Here is a 21,153-nt window from a genome sequence, read left to right on the forward strand (position 1 = left end):
CAGAAGGAACTTCTGGTAGGTCCTGTGCACTTTTTTGAGTTCTTAGTTTTGCAATTTAAGCAGTAATGTATTCTCAGGAAGTAGTATACAAATTTGAGGTTCTTAATTTCAAATAATATGGTATTGAAAATAGAGGCTTTGAGTAAATGCAGGAAGTTCTAAATTAAATGCAATTGTTTTGGTATGTGTATTTAATACCAATTTGTGTTCTAACAGATTTTGTCTGTATGTTGCTTCCTCCTACAGCAGTCAGTACCCACCTGAATTGTTGTATAATATTATATCATTTTTGTACATTACACCTCACCCTTATTTGTGGAAAATCAAAGGTATAGATGGCTATGCCTGAAATCCAGTTTAGACACCTAAAGAATATCCCTCATTGGAATATTCCTGGGGTGTTCCTTTTCTTTCCTGCACTTGAGAAGTGCAGAGTGAATTCTGTGATTAAGGCTCAAAACAGAGTTTTATGTTCTCTGTGGGAAGGATAAGACCCCACAAAACATATCATAGGCAGGATAATTCAGCTGGGTAATTGAAACAGTGTAAGGGTTAATAGGATGAAAGACAAAAAGGAAAAGTAATACCAGGTAAGAAATTATAGACATGAGTTTTTTATCTCCATTTTACCATGGTTTCACTTTTGTGTTTCTTGCTAGTTCTGATAAGTTCTGAAAGGATTTTGCTATGCCTGGGGCAATAGAAGGGAAGCCAATGTAGAAAGAGGAGTCCATGCCAGAAAAGAAGATAATTGAAATTAAGAAATTATTTTAAAAAAACCAAAATCTAACCTCTGCTCACAGATTATGGAAGTACGTTCTAAAATGGAGATTGTTTTTCTCAAACAATGTAATAATTTGTCTGGATTTTTGTCTTTTCAGCCACACTGTGTACTGCTTGCCTCAAAAGAGAATTCAGCCCCAGTAAAGCTTGGTGGCTTTGGGGTAGCAATTCAGTTAGGAGAGTCTGGGCTAGTTGCTGGAGGTAAGAAATTTTCCTTCTCATTTATTTAGCATTGTGCATGTTGTACTGCAGAGTTCTGTTCTTCTGACACAGCCTGGCCTGCAAAACAAGAGCTCAAAAATAATATTTCACTACAGACTTAGTTAACATGGTAAATGCACACAGCCAAGCTGAATTGGTAGTGGAATGTAACCTGCGTTCAGATGTTATTAAATCCCTGTAAATGTCACTCAAAAGGAACTCATGCTGATTTGATCAAAATAAAACTGAAAAAAACCAAAGAATTTTCCACTTTAATACAAGCTTTAGCTTCATTCTGCCATGCTTGTAAGGCAAAGAAAATAAAAATGCAGTCATTGAAGCACTTGAGTAAGGACTTGGTGCAGCATTGTCAGTGCTCCCCTGTTTGATAGACAATTCCTGTCAGGATGCTGTGCTGTTTAATAGCAAAATCTTACGGTTTTCACATGTGATTCTTTTCTGTGTTTTAAAATTTCATTGTAATTATTGCATAAGACATCAATATCTTGATACGTGTGTATATTTTTTGACTGTGTTTTGTTTTCTGTGGATTTTATTTCCTCTAGCTGCCTTCCATATTGTTCCAGACAATAGGGTTGTGCTTTAATCAGCCTGCACAGATGAAGACCCAATCAATTTTCTGATGCTTTCATTGCCAGAGTAGGAGACCACAACAAAACATTTTGTTAGTTTTAATATTTTTTCTTCAGAATTAGTAACTTTCTTCAGTACCATGCATCTTCAAAATCTCAGATTTCCTAATTTAATCACTTAATATTCTGTGTCAATTTGAGTTTTGTACATTTTTTTAAATAAAAAGCAAATCAAATATAAATATACCAACAGCTTCCATTCCCTTCCAGATATTGCTGATACCCTGGAAATATCCAAGTAGCTTAATAACTACAGATATCTTTTCCAAGAAAATACCCATTCAGTTAAGCTGTAATAAAAAGGTCATTGCTTTCTCTACTTTTCTTGTGTTACTCAAATTATCTGTACCTCAGTCACTGCTTTTTTTTAGTGGTAGTTTCTATACTTTTGTTTATAATAACCTCATTTTTCTTCTTTATGTTCTGCTGAGCAACTTTATCTACTTCTGTTTCAGCTACTCTTCTGGAGGTAGTCACATGCAGTGTACTTTCAGTCTACCAATTGTCTAGCAATAAAAATTCAAGTTAAATTTTGAAAAAAAAAAAATTATTGCATTTTTCCTGAAGTTTGCCATGGCCTTCCTTTTGTGTCACAGCACTTGTTCCCGCTGCTGTGATCCCACTCATTGTTCCTGTGCTCAACCTCCAGCAGTGATCAGTGCTGGGGTTTCTGGTTGCAGCTCTCACAGAAGATCCCAAACCTCATCACTCTGATATTTATCAGTATCTTTTGCTTCTTCCACCTCAACTTCTGCCATGTTGGTCTGCCTTCACACAATTTTTTTCCCTTTTTCTCAACTGGCATCTCCAGTTTGCAGCCTTTTCATTGGCACTTTTTGCTTTCAGCTTCAAATTCAAATCATTTTCAGGGATACCCAGAGTAATTCCAGTCCATTTATATGCTGTGGAAAGTCTCCTTAACAGACTCCTCTCTTTCTTCTCATCTTCCATTCCAGTCTTTTAAGCACAAACTACCTCTGTTATCTGGCAATTCTTTTCCCTGCCAGAACCCTACCTGAAGACAAATTACACAGAACTGGCAAGATCTTATTTATTCAGTTTTATACAATTTAACACATGTTATATGAAAGCTGTCAATACTGGCTATAAATTCCTTGTAAATAATTTTTTTTCTAAACATTTAAGGATGTTATTCGTATGGATAAGTTTTGTCATAATAGTAACAATAATTTACAGGCACTTCTTATTTCTTAGTTGTCTCCTAAAAAAGTAGAAACTCTCCAAATAGAGAACTCAGAGCAGCATCATAACCAACCTGTTCACTTTCACATTGCTTTTCTAATTTTTAGTGAAAAACATTTATTCATTTTGACGTACTCAATTATTTCCCTTTTAGCATGGCATTATTTCCCTTTTAGCATGGGAATGCCTGCATTTGGTGGTTAGTACATAAAAAAAGAAATTCTCTATTAAATAAAATCTATCATGGCATGAAGATAATTTTGCTGACCTGAAATCCCCTGTGCTTTTTTTGTGCTGTTTTTCCTACTTTTGTACACCTTGACACACCTGTGCCTGGTAATCCCAGATTCTGTGTAGCCCCAGGAAAACAAACTAAAGGGAATTTTCTCCCTCAGTGTGTTTGAAGCCAGCCTTCAAGCTTACAGCTTTTGTTTTATTTGGGAGTAACGTTTTTTGACTTGACAAAGACATCTTTATCAGAGTGTGCATAAATTGCTGGGGAAGGATTTTTGTAGTGGAGTTAAATTAAACCCCAGGTATTAAAATCTTCTGATATAAGTCCAAAGACAGACTTGTGAAGTTTAGAAAGATTGTAACTACAGGGTTCTTTCTTTCAAGCAGGTAGATGGCTGTTTTGCAGAAGTGTAAGAGAGCTCATGAGAACAAGCTATGACATAATTCTAGATGTCATTGGTGAAAATGTGTATGGAGAATATTTTAGGAGTGACTATATTTTATCAGCTAACAACTCAGTTGACATTATTTTTAATAAAAATTCAATTACTGGTTATTATTTACTTTATATAAGTAAAATAAAGTACAAACAAAATAACATAGCCATAACTCATTTGTTTATAAGGCCAGGGGGGAAAATGTAAGGAAATATTCTTTTTTCCACTCCATTTGCCCCTAAGCTGCAATAAATGGCTAAGAATCATGTGTTGTCATCTGAGCTAGAGGAAATAGGTTTCATGAGCTACCAATCTCTGAAGGTCTCTTCTTGCTTCAATTCTTATGATCAGTACTGGAAAATTGTGCTGTGGGCTTCACTTGAAGCCTTGAAGTAGGTACCTTATAAAGGAACTCTGGCAGTGTCACAGGAGTTAGAGAACATCATAATTTATAAGTGCATTCCTTTAAGGAGCAGCACAGTTCCATAAGACAGTAAACAGTCTGTGTTGCATTGTTAGGATGCAGCTGGAGTGGTGGAACCTCTAGGAAGTCATTGATTTAATAGACTAATCTCACATTATGATCTGTCTCCTTCCTTGAAGAGTTTTTCTTGCAGAGCTTAGTATGAATTGTCACAGTATTTTCTTAAATGTGACATCAGATTTATCTGATATCACCTATCTTAGATGCTAAATCTTGGGATTTTTAGCTACTATATAGTATAAAAGTCTGAAGGAACAAAAACCATTGAGTTCACAACTGATATTTCCTTCACTTAATCCACTTAATTTCTCCTGGTTTCAACTAGTGCAAAGGTAACTGTATGGACCTAAGTAGGATGAGGTTCTTTATCTGGGCATAGTTAACTGCCTTTCACATTTTACCTGCAGCAGCAAAAGGTCACAGACACCATAATGCTAATCCAGTCTAGTATTAATTTTCATGTATCATTAGTTAGATGCTCTAGACTGCCTCAAAATCCTGTAGTATCCTAATGTAAATTATCATCTGATTGGAAAACATCTTATGTGTTCTTAGTAGCAGTACAGCACATAAATACCAAGTGCTCTTGGCTCCTTGTGAACTGTGATTTTAGGCTTACTACCAAAACAGCAAAGGAAGGCATTTGCTATAAATTTCCCTCTAATTAAGACTATGAAATGGGGGGAAAGGGAGCAGAATGTTTTAGACTTGCTTATTTTTGGTTTTGTCCTCATCAATGTAAAAATGATCATGTGTGATTTTAGGCTTACTACCAAAACAGCAAAGGAAGGCATTTGCTATAAATTTCCCCTCTAATTAAAACTATGAAATGGGGGGAAAGGGAGCAAAATATTTTAGATTTGCTTATTTTTGGTTTTGTTCTCATCAATGTAAAAATGATCATAGAATGGTTTGGGTTGAAAAGGGACCTTTAAGCTCATCCAGTCCAACCCCAAGGTAGGAGCAGAACACCTTCCACTAGATGAGGTTGCTCAGAGCAGCCTGGTCTTGAATGTCTCCAGGGATGGAGCATCTGTCACCTCTCTGGGCAACATCTTAGTGCTTCACCAAACTGAATCTTGGTGGTTTTATAAACTCCAGGTTAGAAAACTCTTTTTTTTTCTGTTTGTTTGCTTTTAATGTTGTAGAGGTTTATACTGTGCAGACACTTTTTCCTTTTCATCATCAGAGTCTGAATGGTATTTCAGAGCTTTCATTTGTTTTCCAAAGAGAAGTAAATTTTTTTAAGCTGAGATCCTACACTACTATTCTTCTTTCTCTTACAGGATAGTGTTTTCACTTCTTTTTTTTTCCTGAAAAATAAAAGAATGTGAGTCTCTTCACAGTTTTGCCTTTAAGAGACTTTGTTTTGTTTTAAAGATACAGCTGTGGTTTACTGTCTCACAGAAATTCCACTTCACATCCGGGCTGATTTGAGAGTACTTACAGAAGGCTAATGTGTTGAGAAATCATTTAGGTTTACTTCGTCCATCATAGTTTTATGGCAGAAAAGGCCATTGAATTCATTATAACTAGTCTTGTTAACATGTGAGCTTTGCTTTGTTTGTTTTCTGGACATTCATATCCAGTGGTCCAGTTGTCTGCTGATGCATCTTTTAAACACGTTTTCTTCAGACAATCTTCTGTGCTGAAGCTGAATTACCCCTTTTTCTGCCCCCGTTTTTTCCTTTTTTTTTTTTTTTAATCATCTTCTCTGTAGACCTGCTTTAAACATCTCTATTGTCTGGAGTAATGTGGAAAGGAATTAATAGTAGTAAAGTACTGCCCTCTCTGATCTGTTGTGTGTGATTCTTTGATTCCTTCCACATTATTCTGGACATCCCACTCTTTTAGAAACACATTAATTTGTGAGCATATTTCTTATTACACTATTGTGAGAGGTCAGATGGTGATGTTTATTAGTACCTCACATTTTTTTTCCTAAAAATTATTTGTTCCAGTTGTTTCCTTATACATCGTTCAGATACTACTGCTGTTGAAAGACTCTCCTTCTGATATCTTGGTCATCAATCCCCTGCCTTAGGGATGACAAAATCTGATTGGGTCTCTGTATATACTCTTCTTCTTGTGGAAAGCATAGTCCTATTGTCTGGAATAATATGGAAAGAGTCATAGAAACTAAATTACGAAAGGTAAGTCAAAATTTATCTTTAGTGCTTGTAAATGATGTCAGATTGACAGCACCTGAAGACTGAAGCTCTCTGTTTATCCAAAGGAAAAATCAGCAAAATTAGCAACTTTATAAATTTACAGGCAGCCAACATGCCTTAAAAACTGGCTGGTAAGAAAGTTTACCTCTAGAAATAAGGAAGGTATCCTTACCAATGTAACCTGGATGTCCCTGTCCAGGCACTGAGTGCTTTCTAACTCGGCAAACACTTTGGTGTAGGCATTAACAGTGAGGTGGATGGAGGCAAGTATCACACTGACTACGTGCCACTGATGAGTCTTTGTACAGTGATGATTTTCAGTTCATGCCAGTCTAGAACAAAGAACCTAAATGCACACAGACAGAAAATTGATTCCAGTCTTCCATATGATTTCTTCTCATATATGGATACAACTAAAAATCCTCTGTGTGTGCATGCATGCAATCTATATTGAGTTAAAATGTTGTTTATTCATGCACAGTCATTTGAATATATCAATGAATGTGCTTATATTCTGAAGAATGAAAAGCCTGTGAAAGGCAGAAGTTACCTATTTCAGACAAAAGTGCCTTTGCTTATTGTTCTTTCTCACCTTTCTGCCTTCAAAATGATGCCGAGTTTCTCCCAAAATACCAAGGAAAATTCAAAAGTTTCTAAAACATTTTAAAACTGAGCTGTTGAGAAGAATTTTAAAATTTTACACTGGGCATGTTTAGAAAGCAGATTTTCTACTAAATAATTTTCAGCAGAATTGATATTGGATCTAAAGGACAGTGAATATCCATGAGTTTAGTCAACTTTGTTGTCTATTGACTGTATTTATGCTGTTAGTGACATTCCATACAGTTCTTGTAGTTGCAACATAGGAAGATTTCCCATCCTGTGTAAGTTCATGTGTATACTTTGTTCATTTTCCTGAGCTAAGTTCAGTTCAAAGGTGCAACTGAATAGTCCTTGCTCAGGGCAATTTTTAGAATAACTTCAAAATCATTATTTTCTCCTTTGATGAACCCAATGGAGTGGTCACAAGGATAACAGCTGGCCCAGAAACTCCTGTAGCCTTTTTAAGATTCCAATATATATGTACACATCTATGTGCATTTTTTGATCCTGTTTGACTGTTGGACAGATCAGTCTCAACCAGTTGCATTTCTGTTTCTTCTGGGTTTGCTTTTTCATGGACATAAAATTTTGATTTCCACCACCATTAAGTGTCCACCTCATCCCTCTCATCTACAGTATTGAGATCTTGTAATCAGCATTAATAAAACCAGATCTGTCTCTGTTTCCACTAATTATAATGTAGCAGTGGTAAATGACAGAATTTCATTGACCTATCCTATTTTTCTTTTTAATTTCTTTTGTATTTTATGGAGTTCTCATTTTAAATTTAAAAGTGAGTATTAAGGTTTAGTAGCACTGATTTTTCAGATTGCTTTTAAGTAACATCCATTTTTCATCTGGTTTATGGCAGCAGCCTGGTGGGGACATAAACAGCTGTGTAGTGTTTCCTTTTACTAAACCACTCTATTCCTTCTGCTCCATGACAAACAGTTCATCAAAGTGGATTTTTATTGTGTCCTGGGTTTGGACCAGGCCAACAAAGAGTGAGTTCTTCTACCTGTGATGGAAGAAACACATTCTAACTTCAGGGGACCAGAAAGAAGATGTGTGATGATCAGAGAGGGACTGGTTTTTGACCATTTGTCTGTTTGGAAGAGCCCGTGAGCACTAAGTGAAGGTGCAGCTTCACATTCTGATGTGAGGTCACCAGATGAAGCAAAATAGGAGCTTTGAAGTATCAAATAGATTTGGATAGTGGGAAGCAAAGACAGAAATCAAACCACCTCCTCTCCTCACCTTCCCAGGTTCAGCTTCACTCCGTGAGTCCTGACTCACTCCCCAGCCCCAGGTGGTTCAGGGAGGATGGGAAATGGCAGTTCCCAATCTCCTCACTTGCTGGGCATGTGTTTTTCCCTTTCTTACACACACTTTTCCCTGCTTTCTCACACCACTGTCCTGATGCTGGGCTGAGCTGTGCCCTGCAGTGTTCCCATTGGAACTGTCAGTGTCTGGCATGGGGCAGCTCCAGCCCCTCCTCACAGAGACCACCCCTGCAGCACCTTGACACCTAAATTCCTACACTCCATCATGCTATTGGATTGTTTTTATAGCATGTATTGCTGCTAAATATGCTATTTACACCAGCATAAAATGTAATTGTTTGCAAGAACACGAGATACTCGTTGGGTTACCCTTCACTGAAATGCCCAGCAGACTTAAGTGCATTGACAGAAAAACCCCAAAGCCAAAACCCAAACCCTTAAGTGTTGTTCTCACAGCACACAGACATTTTTGTACCATGCTCACCTCTGCAATTTCTTATTGAAACCACAGAAAGTTCCTGAGCTGAGAGGGCTGGCACATAATTGTTGAAAATACACATTAAATCAACTTTGATATCATTTGATATGTAAGGTTCATGGTTTCATTAGCTACTTTATCCACACAAATGTACCTTAATGCCTCTTTTAAATAGCTTGTTACCCCACGTGATATTTTGTCTTCTGCTGATTTCTCCTGTTTGTCTTCAGAATAATCCGTCTTCTCCACACTTGTCAGATTTTATAACAGCAATTGCAAGGCATGGTGGGAAGGCAGAATTTTCAGAGAATATACGATTTTCCTATTCATATTTATGAAAAATATTCAAGTGCGCTTTAGTACCACAAAAGATTTTTTTTTTCAACATGTAAGAAAGGTTACACCTGCTCCAAAATTGCAAATGGGTTCCTTTGCACCCAAGTCTCAGGAAGTTCCCCCTGAGACAAACAAGACTTGGGTGAGGCAAGGCTGCTTTGTGGTCTCTCGTGGTCTCCTGAGTTAAAGGTTTCCAGTCTATGTAGGTACACCACGAATACCACGTGAGCAGTCTAAGGGATAGAAAAATGTTCTTTGAACAGGCAGGTGTTGCTTATGCACAGGCATAGCCTGATACAGAGCTGGAAATGTTGATGCTTTTCCTGTCATCAATGATGGCATCCAAAGGGGGAAAAAAATTTATGAACTTTATACTAATTTTTAGGCACATAAAAAAGGCCAAAAAAAAATCACCGAAAGTTATGCATACTGAGTGTGTGTGTGTATATGATTTCCATTTTCCTGTCTTCCCTGCCACCAGGAATCTAAAAGAGGGAGAGACATCTAAGGAGATAATTCTGTACTTTCATATATGTGATTTTGAAGATTTGCCTTCGAGATTTCTCAGGCTGACATTATGCCATACACCTACAAAGTGTGTACAGCCCACAAGAGGAATGACTCATCTTTCTCTATGTGCATCTTTTTCTCTGTCCAGACTAAACATTCTTCCTCCTCCCCCTGTGATATGAGACATGAGCTGGACTTGCAGCATCTTGGTGGTTTATTCTGTTTTAGCTCAGGAAGGAACTGCCCCATTGCTGTCAGGTCAGCCTGGACTACAGGGACTTGTTAAGATGCCACCCTAGCCTGGTGATGAGGTGACATCCCTTTGTCACAGACAGATCCCTAACATTTGTTTGGCAGAGGAATTCCCTGCTAAACTGGGATTGAAAAGGTTTAACATAAAGCCGCATGAAGAAGTTTGACAGTGGTGGTGTTTTTTCTTAAGAGTATGGTTGAAAAGTTGTTGTCTTTCTGACAATATTTTAATCCTTTAGATGCAAAAAAGGACTAATTAAAAGAACATGGTCAGATCATATTCCTGGATTAGGTGGGTTAACCAAGGGATGGTCTTTACTGAGGAAGCCACATCCAAATAGTCCCCCAGGTGTTTGCTCCCAGTGCTGTGACTTAGCTGACCCCCCTGCAGAGGGTGAGCAGGACAGCCTGATCAGCAAGAGTCTCTTTACAAAGACAAGGCTGAGTTAAATACTGCAAACACCTCTGGGCTGCATTTTAGGCTCTCCTAACCAGCAGGTGCTGCAGGCCTGGAATGGAGCCCCTGAAATCCACTGTAGTAAGCAACAATCATTTATGAAGGAGGTACTGGTGGTGAAAGTTTGCTACACTGATGTTCTCTTTCTTCTGTTGGTATTTGCTGGAAGCAGGGTAGTCCAAAGACTGCAGTGTTTGTGTCAGTGATAACCTGAGCATTCCAAGCTTTATTTTTCCAATGGAAACAAAATTGTTTACAATGGGAAACATTTATAAGGAGAGGAGACATTTATAAATGTTCACTGTTTTTATTTGGCCTAATGTGTTACATAGAAATTGAATGAAGTTATTCTAATCACTTCTGTTTGCTCAGAAGATCAGTTGGTACTAAATACATTTTGTTTTCATAGGAAAACATTAATTACACTGAATGGAAGCACTCTGTGAAATTAGCATTATCTTTTCATCTGCAGTGAGATACTGCCCTTTTCAAATAAATGAATAAGACATTTGCTGGCATTTTGCATTTTTGCTGGCAGTTTCAGTAGACCAGCCAAGGTATGGGCAGAGCGTCAGACCAAATTCTGTTCATGCCAATTAGATGCAGCTTTTTCAAGTTATCAGTGTGGACTAGAACTCTACAGCATCTTTGTATTTGCTCTCTAAATAATTTCTGTTTCAAATATTTTCCAAATGGATGGGTTTATTTTTATATGACAATTTTCACTGAAGAGTCCCAGTCTTGTTTCAGATTCTGCCAGCTTGGGTAGACTGTTCCTCACTTTGTAAAAGTAAAAATTAAGGAAAAGGGAAAATGCTGATTTATCTCACTACATATGTATAAATATAAACCTAAGGTAAAAATAATTGTGTTAAAAGCTTTAAACCATGAACAAAATACATTAAAAGTGTTGGTTTTTTTTAAAAATTATATTCTTCATTTCCATGTTTGACACACATCACTTTGACTCAATTTTCTTTTTATTTCCATTTAGGACGTGTAGGAACACCTCACTTCATGGCTCCAGAAGTGGTAAAAAGAGAACCATATGGGAAGCCTGTAGATGTTTGGGGTTGTGGTGTGATCCTGTTTATCCTGCTAAGCGGTTGTTTGCCTTTTTATGGAACCAAGGAAAGATTATTTGAAGGCATTATTAAAGGCAAATACAAGGTAAATGACAATATACATGTATCCTTTTCCAGTGAGATGAGATCTGTTGGTAACATTTCTGAAAGTTGATGGTTGTATTTAGCCTGATTTAAATTTAAACCTTATGGAAATCTGTCACACAGGAAGAGAGATTATTTTCCTTCCCTGGTCTGTGTTGTACCTGATGTGTTTTGTATCATTGCTAGGAATTAGAATATGGAAATATTTGCTCAGATGAAATAATAAATGGGTGTTACAACCAGCCCTTAACTGTATATTGAGCCCAGCAGGAAGACAAGAGGTTTAGCTGTGAATTAGAACACACTTTAACCTCTGATTTATAAACCATTCAAATTTTTTGATCAGCTAACAGAGCTGTCATAAACATGCATTATCATATTGCCTTGATTTAAAACAAAATGCATGTTATTTTACAAATGCAGGCAGGCATTTTTCTTCTTAGTGCAGTAAAGGGCAGCTGATGATTCAACAGGAGCCACTTGCAGCCAGGGGCAGGTCAGTGTGCACACAAGAGAAGCTGTCACAGCCTCAGCACACAGACCATTGTGGAGACAAATTTAAAGCTGCAACTTCACTGTTTCTGTGGATTTGCCTAAGATCAGCTTTGCTGTGCTTTGCAGCCAAGGTCATACATGAGCTGTGCATTAGCAAATTACAAATGGAAGCTCCCAAAGCTGTTAGTCTGATTTATTATATCACTTTCTTTAAACAGCCTGCTGAAATGTAAGTGACAGCAGTGTTACTGTACTTGGTCAGGAGCACATATTTCATTTTTTCAATTTTATAATCCTAGAAACAGCAGCATTTCTTCATGGCACTAGTTTTGGGATTGCACAAACTTGACAGATTTTTTTTTTATGGAATCTCTTAAGCAGCTAAAACCTTCTGGAAGGATACAAGTTAACTTCTCTTTTTTTTTTAAAAAAAAAAAAGTTACAACCAGTACATTGTGTCCTCTTAGTTCCTTTTCTGTTCCTGTTTCCACAGTAATTTGTCTATTCAGTGAAAATCCTGTCGAAATTGCAATTACCTTCATTTCATTAGAGCTGAAAAATAATTAAATCACAGCTATAAATGTGCATTTCATAGCCAGATAACATTGCTGAGTGCCCCAATTCAAAGTGACTATTTTTTGTAAAGCCTGATTTTAAATCAAGTAGACCTCTTTAAATTACCAGATTGTAACATTGAAAAGAGTCTGGCTATAATTTTGAATTTGCTTTAAGTATTTTGTAAAGTTAGTTGTCTATCATCTAAATAAAACTTAGCTTCTTCATAATTTAAAGAAATACTAGAAATACCTTAAGGATATCATCCTTTCTGTCACATAAAGAATTTTCTTACTTTGGTATGATTTTATCAAGTGTCCATCATTTTGACTGGTTGGGCACAAACCTGCATATATGCACAAAATGAAAATATATTCTAAATCATCATTCATATTGTATCTCCTAAAGATAAAATTCTGCTGTGAAAGTGTTGCAGTTGCTGGTATTGTGTCGTCCTTCTATGGTTTCCTGTAGAATGGAAGGAAAAGGACATTTTCCTTTTCTTACTTAGCTTCTTCATAATTTAAAGAAATACTAGAAATACCTTAAGGATATCATCCTTTCTGTCACATAAAGAATTTTCTTACTTTGGTATGATTTTATCAAGTGTCCATCATTTTGACTGGTTGGGCACAAACCTGCATATATGCACAAAATGAAAATATATTCTAAATCATCATTCATATTGTATCTCCTAAAGATAAAATTCTGCTGTGAAAGTGTTGCAGTTGCTGGTATTGTCTTGTCCTTTTATGCTTTTCAAGTGGAAAAACTTCACCTCTTGTGAAGTTGAAAGGAATTTCTTGGGAAGAGCCATTGTCCATAGCACCTTCAGGACAGGACCAGAGTAGTTCACAGCAGGCATTCTCTTACTCCCTTCTTACCCAGAATCACTAGCATGAAATTGTGGGTTGAAACAGATACATTCTCATGCCATAAATTGATTTCAGGAGTGATTTAATTTCTGCATTTATCTTATGCATCATTAACAGTTAAACAGAGCTTAATTATTTTTTGCTTTATCTAGTGAATGGACACTTACCTGAGCAGAATGTAGAGTAGGTAGAAATTATGCTATGATTATAACATAATACTAATACATGTCAGGGTTTATGTTTTCCATTTTTGTGCCATTTCAGTAACAACTAGTGTTCCATTTTTACAAGTTATTAAAACCCTTATAAATTTCCTTTTACGTTCATCACACGGAAATGTTTGCAAGCACCAACCACTGTTAAGTCTCTGCAATTATTGTAGGTAAACACTAGGTTCTTTTCTACATTCTTATTACTAATTTTATTTTTTTTCCTTGCTCCTAATTAGATGAATCCTAGGCAATGGAGCCATATTTCTGAAAGTGCCAAAGATCTGGTGCGCCGCATGCTTATGCTGGATCCAGCAGAGAGGATAACAGTGTATGAAGCACTGAATCACCCCTGGTTAAAGGTAGTAAAAGCAGCTATTTACATGCTACTTTCCTGCTTAAGGGAGCAAAAACATGTATTTCTTTGTTTTTCTGAGCTTTTCAGAGTAGACACGAACTGTTCAAAATGTGGGATAATGTGCTTTAAATGCTTTCTAGGATTAGAGCCTGAGATTTTGATAATTGCCAGGCTTAAACTCTTGCTTAAGAGCAAACTCAGTTGGACATCTTCAGCAGCACCAGAGTGCAGGGAGTAGGGCTGCATATCATAAAGCTTAAAGAAGGTGTTAATGTGACTTTCTGTGGCTCTCAAACTCCAGAGAAGTAATTTCTGCTCTCCTTTTTGCTCAGTCATATCTAAACCTCTTTTCTGTTAGTCATGCACTCTACTGCTGCAGGTTCTGCTGCTGAACTGTGCAGCTTCCTTACATGAGATTCTTGAAAACATCCCACCAAAAGGGAAGGAAGTAGTGGAGCGCTGCTCCAAGGCCACTGTGGCTGCATAAAATTGTATGACATCTGGTAATCAAAGTATTTTTCAGTGATGGCAGAATTTACAACACACTTTAAGCCAGAGAAGAGTAATTGCTGCACACTGAAGGTTTGCAACAGGAGCAGGAGAATATACACCTGTAGCTTCTCAGCAGTCCATCAGTGTTTAGTCTGTGCTAAACATTGGGGTTGGAGAATGATGGATTGTGCTGCAGAATTAAAAGGTGAAAAGTGCTGGTTCAGAGCACTGTATTTTCTTTGGCTGAAGCTGATGAATTAACTATTTTCTTAATTATCCTTTACTTTTCTATGGTGGGTGTCCGGGGTAGAAAGGGTCATAATATCATTAACTTAAACAGGGCACTTATTTTGAAAAGGGACTGATCTGGTGTCTGCTGCTGGCCTCCCTTTATGCTGTACATGAGTCAAAGAGAAACCCACAAAGAAAGAACCTGGGAAGAACAGGATCCTGTGCTCTTCTGCCTCCAATTAAATGGTGTAACCACCTGTGAATGGAGTCACTCTTCCATTTCTCTGCTCTCCTTCTGCCTCTGACTCTTGTATTCCAAGCTGCAGAATGGTCTAGCTCATCAGAGGAGGTTGGGAGTGTTCACCTCTCAGAAATGACAGTACTTAAGGCAGCTCTTCTGTGTGCTGGGAAACTGCAGGTTCAAACCATTCTACTCAAAAAGAGGCAGAGTTCTGTCTGCTGGTCTGGGGTGTAGATAGTGTATCAAATATTAAAGAGTATGGAAATGAACACCATGTTTTGGAATCCCAGAATATTATACAAACACAGATGATCTGGGTTGACCTGCTTGTAATTGGAGTTTTTCTTCACTTTGAGAGCATACCCACATTGAGATGCCAAAGCTAGAATTTGGTTCATTTTGGCAGAAAACCTGTAATTTTTGTTGTTTGAGCAACTAAGCTAATTTGGTTTGTTAAAAGCAAACTCTGTAGTGTGCATGTGTAAGCTCTACCTGTGCAGGTTTGCACTTTTGGTGTCTGTGGTCTGGTTTTGACCATGTTGTTAATTTGTTGGAAGACACGTGGTTTAGTTTGTGACAACTTTGTTTGCCAGACATTCTATCAGTCCTCTCATTTTTGCCTACAGTAAACTGCCTTTTATGCTGATTCAGAGCTTTCTAAACCATTTATAGATAGGAGCAAATACATCATGAGGCAGAGACATCTTTAATGCCATAGAGGGACTGCTGTGGTTTCACTTTGATTCAGGAAAAGAATATGATAAACACATTAAATTAATGTTTTTATATAGCTTCAGGGGGGAAAAGGTAGATGGCTGCTGCAAGTTTTGTCCTTTCTGTCACTGTAGTTGTTCATTGGCACATTTTTCATCTGCACCTACAATGGAGAATTCTTTCTGTACCTTTACCTGGCTGGCATTGGGTTGGCATTTCCTGCCCTGTTGGACATGTGTCCCACCTGCCAAACTCACCTGAAGGATCCAGCACCCTGTCAAAGAGTGCTTGAACGTGTTCCTTCACTGAGATTTGTGAATTCCTAACAGCAGAACTGCTTTCTGCTTCCAAGTTCAGTGCTGGACCCAGACTGACAGCACAACAGTAAAACAAAAGACTGGGGTCTTACTACAAGGTGGGAAACAATTACAAAAAGAAAATATAAATATCCAGTTAAGAATTCTGTCAAAGTACTTCAATCCCTCTTAATTTCTGGAAGTTTTCCTTAAGTTGCAACAAATCCTCATTCTCCTTAGGATATTTATGAGCTGGTACTTGTCTAGTTTCTTAGTGTCAAGAGGATATTAAAAGCTTGTATTTAATGTTCTTTTGATTTGTTTTTTGTGGGGTTTTTCAAGGAGAGAGATCGCTATGCATACAAGATTCATCTTCCAGAAACAGTAGAACAGTTGAGAAAATTCAATGCAAGACGAAAACTAAAGGTAAATTGAATGTAGTGTTAAAACAATATAATATACAGCTCGAATTTTGTGTGATACTTGATTAATTTTAAAAGTGCTAAGAGAAATCCATGCTTTGAAGTCAGCAATAAAATAAAAGGTTGCAGCAGCCCTTCACAGATGTTTATTGAAATGATGTCTTAGAAAGGCTGTTTGTCCTTTCTTCCTTAGTGCATCATTTTCAAATTTCAGTGCAAATTGTCTGGTATCAACCAAGGTGTATATGAGGCCTTCATCTTCAATAAATTCAGTAATTCTATGTCATATTAATTACTGGTGAGAATCGTGCAATCACTTCTGTTATTATTGTGTTACATTTAGAATAAAAGGAACATAGTAATTTTTAATGTCTTTGTAGAAGAAGAGCAAATATGTATTCTTCAGTTTATCCTATTTATGTTGAACTACATGCTAGTTTATTTCTGAACCATGTTGAAAAGAATGTTAACATTTCAGCCCAAAACAACATGTTTTTCCTTCTGTTCCTGTCATGGAATGTTTAACAGAAGCATTTCTGAATTCACTGAAAGGTTCAGAAGATTGTGACAGAAACATGGAGCATTACAGTTCATGGGCTGTTTTACAATTTGTAATAAAACTCAGAATCAGGTGTTCCCACTTTACAAAAGTTTCCTGTGGCTGATGATGAGGATGCCCAGCTGCCACAGTTCATGAACAGCTCTTTCTCTTAGGTGGTTTGCATGCCCAGGTAATCCTTCCATTAAAATGCTCTCTGGTACATTTTAGAATATGACCTGATTCCTATTCTAGGTGCAATTTCAGATATTTCCTGGATTTCTTCCTGGGAGGCCACTATGTTTAGTTTCCTGAGCTTTTATACCTTCATTATTTTTTTATGCTGTTTTATCCAAAGCACTGTTCTGCAGTATGTTTCATGAAAATCATCCATACTTTCATAACTGTGAGGCATTAAAACCTGAGTGGTTAAAGTGTAAGTTACTTGAACAAGTAAATATATGTCAGAGGAGGGAACCATTTTTCTGGGTTTATAAATTCTCCTGCAATGCCCATTCTGGGACTCTGTGATTCTGTATATAACTGTGTTATTTTTATATTGATGCATAATGGGTGTCAAAGTATTCTAGTGCTGTCAGTGTCAAATTTTGACAATTTCTAAAATAGAATCATAGTGTTTTGCTTTAAAGAGTGAATTTTTATTCCTGCTAATCCACTCAGTCTAGGTAAGTTGATGCATAATGGGTGTCAAAGTATTCTAGTGCTGTCAGTGTCAAATTTTGACAATTTCTAAAATAAAATCATAGTGTTTTGCTTTAAAGATTTCCTGCTAATCCACTCAGTCTAGGTAAGAGGAAAAGATAAAGAGATTTGTTATTTTGTTTACATTGTACTACAATGTGAATTTATGCCTCAGTTATTATTTCAAAATGCATTCACATAAAGAACTGTCCTGACAATCCCGTTGCAAAGAATATTTTTGCTGTTTATTAGTGTATGACCAGCTCTTCTGTTAGATATGGTCACTGATAAAAGGGAGGCAGAGCTGAAGACTACAAAATATATTTGCTCTTCATTGAAAAGGTCAATACACACAAGACCTCAGGAGACTGAGTGATCCAAGGGGTCTGGAAAAGTTTTGTTACCCTGCTTTGTGTAATTGAGACTGTGTGGGTATTTTATTTTTATTCAGGGGGCAGTACTAGCAGCTGTGTCAAGCCACAAATTCAACTCCTTCTATGGTGACCCCCCTGAAGAGCTGCCAGACTTCTCTGAAGACCCCACCTCATCAGGTATTTTAACAGAAAGTGCATTTACTGCAGTCAGCATGTCTTAAGTCCATACTGACCAGAGTACCAAGTATTTATTCATTTCTTGAGATTCCATAAAATTAAATATTAAGCTAACATTTACATGTGAAAGAATAAGTAATTCTCAGTCATAATGGTATTCACAGCTGGCAGAAATGGAGAGAAAATCTCGGCACAATTTTAAGCTTCTACAGAAATTCTGTGTGATTTTTTTTTGTTAGTATATGTACATTTAATTACAAATAATGTTAGAATCTTACATTTCTATTTATATTACTTGAGTATAAAAGCTTATTGAAATTTTGTCTTGAATTCTTAGGCAAGAGCAAAGCTCTAATACCTTATTAATAGTTATTTATAAAAAGAAGCCATTATGTACCAAAGTTTCCTGACTCCTGTTTTACAGAAAAATATCATTGTGTCCTGTTTAAAACACACTGGACAGTATTTCTGACCTTCAGATCTTCAGAGAGAGACAATACATGTACTCAAAGGGGAAGATAATACTTGTGCTGTGATCTAGGCCTTGGACAGGCCAGTGACCTTACCAAGCAATCCTTTTGTCCATAGCCCATATCGAGAAATTTAAATCACCTCTCAGTCCCTAAACTAACACAGCCCTGTCTTAGTTATGTATCTTAGTTTTGACATAACATTGCTCAGAATATTTGCAAAAGTCTGGGTTGGTTTGTCTGATCTAAAATTAGGATTTAGGATCAATTTAAGTGAACATTTAAGAAAAACCCAAGACCAAAAGGACTGTCTTTAATTTTTCTAAACAATTTAGAAGTAGTGGCAGAATATTTTAGCCCTATACTGACTTCTCTAGAAGACATTTCAGGAACTTACTTATGTGTGTTGATCTGCTGTGTGATAATTCTCTGTCCCAATATTTTTGTAGGTGAGAAAATTATGTGTTGAGTGCATATATTAATTGTTTCTTTCCTTCTATTTCATATAAGCAAGTAATTTTTATCAATTATTTCAATGTCATTAATATAAGAATTACATGCCCCATAAGAATGGGGGCAACTTTACTTGGATGAAATTGTCCAATTTCACTTCTTGGAATCCAACTTTGTGTACTGAAATTAAAAGATTGCTTTGTCCTTAGCATGAACACCATTCATAATTCCCATAGAAATGAATGAGAATCTCAGATCATTTATTGCAAATGGGTAATCAGAGCCTCATGGCTTAAGTTCAGCCACACAGCTTTTGGATACTTGTACTTCCAGTTAAGGATCCACCTATTCTTTTAAAGAAAGAATGAGTCAGTTTTACTTCACCTAGAACTATTTGCAGTGCCTTAATTTTTGTTTCCACCTACTTCCCCCATTTCAGTGGTGAATGGCCACCAACATGACTGGCAGTGGCAACTTTCCTAATCTGGAAACAGCAGTTCTGCTTTCCAGTTTCAGTCTCACATCAACAGGACATGTGTCTTCCTCAGAGTGATGTAATTGCAGATAGCACTATACAGGAAAGTTCCAAGTTCTATTTTTTCTGCTCACAGAATATTTGAATCCAGTGCACATGTAAAATGTAGAGAATATCTGTGTTGGATCCATTGTTAATTTGTGTTCATCTCTGAAATAACTGAAACAAAAGCTTGGAATTCTCAGGAAAGCAAAGTTATTCTCTAACCTGACATTGTTGATCAAACTGATGGGGGATCACAGTGATCAGGAAACCATTCTGGGTAATTTTCATTATGATTCTTTGACCCTCTACTTGAATTGACAAAACATTTAATATTGAACTCTAAGCCTTGCAAGAAACCTGACATTGTTGATCAAACTGATGGGGGATCACAGTGATCAGGAAACCATCCTAAGTGGGTAGTTTTCATTATGATTCTCTGACCCATTACTTTAGTTGACAAAACATTTAATATTGAACACTAAGCCTTGCAAGAAGAGACTGTACAACTCTTTCAGCTTTCTATTTCACAGATTATAACATTTCAGCTGAAATTCCTAGATACAGAAATCTATTTTGTTTCCTCTTCAGAAGCACACTAATAGTATTTTTAAATACTTGTAGCTTGTAGGCCTTGTGGTGATTCTAAACCAAACTAGTTTGGAGAAATTAAAACTCAGGAATTGCAGTAGAAACTTGATTATCTTAAGGTTATTTGAGTTTCCTTCCTAATAACTCATAATGTTATTCCAGATCATAAACTCTTAATGAAGACCATTTAATATTTTAGATGTGGTTGCCAATTATTCCTCCCATAAAATTTCATGAGGCCTGTCACTGTAATTAAATGATTTGTCAGAAACAGAAAAATACATAACTCCTACAGAGATAAATATACAGAAATATAGGCACCTATTAGGTTATGCAAATCACATTTCCTGTCTTCCAGGGCTTTCCAAACACAGAAACAGAACATTTCAGTGCTCTCTTTTTACCAAATTTATCTAGAGTTGTTCTTCCTCAAAGTCCAGTATGGAAACCTGGGGTTCCTGGAACCTTGGAGCATTTTCCTGTGCTACCAGAGGGTTATCCCAGGATAGGAAGGCACTGCAGGCAGCAAATCAAATTACTTTTGTAGATGCAGAAGCACAAAGGGTATTCTTGTTAGAGAGTTTTCCAGTGAAAGTCAGAAAATTGCATAGCTAAATTAGATGGGAATGAACAGAGAGAAATTTCATTTAAGATCAACAAGGTTTTTTTCTGTATACATCTTATTTTCCTTTGTCCAGTGTTAACAACTCTTGGTTCCAAGCACTTGCTGACCACTGGGTGCTCTGTTTCCTCTTTTGTCAGCAACCATCCTGAAAAGCTTGAATTAACCCTGCTACCATCCTGTTGATAAAATGGCAGAAACCAGTCTTGCTGAATTTTGAGTGCAATAAAACCTTTTCAAATACTTCTAAACTACAGTGCTGCTTTATTGCTGACAATCTGTGTTCAGTAACTTCTCCAGTAAATCCACCACGCAGTTCAGCTGACTAGCTTTCTGCAAATGGTCTTCTCTAGAATGTGAAACATCTGACTTTCAGGTTGCCTGTCTTCAAGACATTCCAAAATGTGTATTCCCCAAGGCAACAAATGTTTTGGTTATTTTTAATATGCTGAAACAAACATAAATCAGAAGTTAGCAATCAGCAGCCCTGAAGGCTAAATCTGTCACAGGAGAAAAATGGTGCAGTAGGAAGTATCTGAAGTGCACCATGAAATCCATAAGGTGCCA

At 36.9% G+C, this 21,153-nt stretch overlaps 1 protein-coding gene across 11 annotated transcripts in view; it reads left to right on the plus strand.

The window, feature by feature from the left end:
* The window catches only part of CASK (calcium/calmodulin dependent serine protein kinase), a 188,427-nt gene that overhangs the window by 104,887 nt on the left and 62,387 nt on the right, over positions 1-21,153 (plus strand). For 10 of the 11 annotated variants that reach the window (XM_039729341.1, XM_039729342.1, XM_039729344.1 and 7 more), the window contains exons 6-10: positions 882-984; positions 11,080-11,255; positions 13,628-13,750; positions 16,063-16,146; positions 17,834-17,933. In XM_039729341.1, the coding sequence (XP_039585275.1) occupies positions 882-984; positions 11,080-11,255; positions 13,628-13,750; positions 16,063-16,146; positions 17,834-17,933 (586 nt within the window). Of the gene's footprint in view, positions 1-881; positions 985-6,014; positions 6,149-11,079; positions 11,256-13,627; positions 13,751-16,062; positions 16,147-17,833; positions 17,934-21,153 lie in introns of those variants that run through there. The other variant, XM_039729351.1, reaches the window with a different exon arrangement.

Source organism: Passer montanus, unplaced genomic scaffold (genome assembly GCF_014805655.1).
Source record: "Passer montanus isolate IOZ18808 unplaced genomic scaffold, ASM1480565v1 scaffold69, whole genome shotgun sequence".
Classification (NCBI taxonomy): domain Eukaryota; kingdom Metazoa; phylum Chordata; class Aves; order Passeriformes; family Passeridae; genus Passer; species Passer montanus.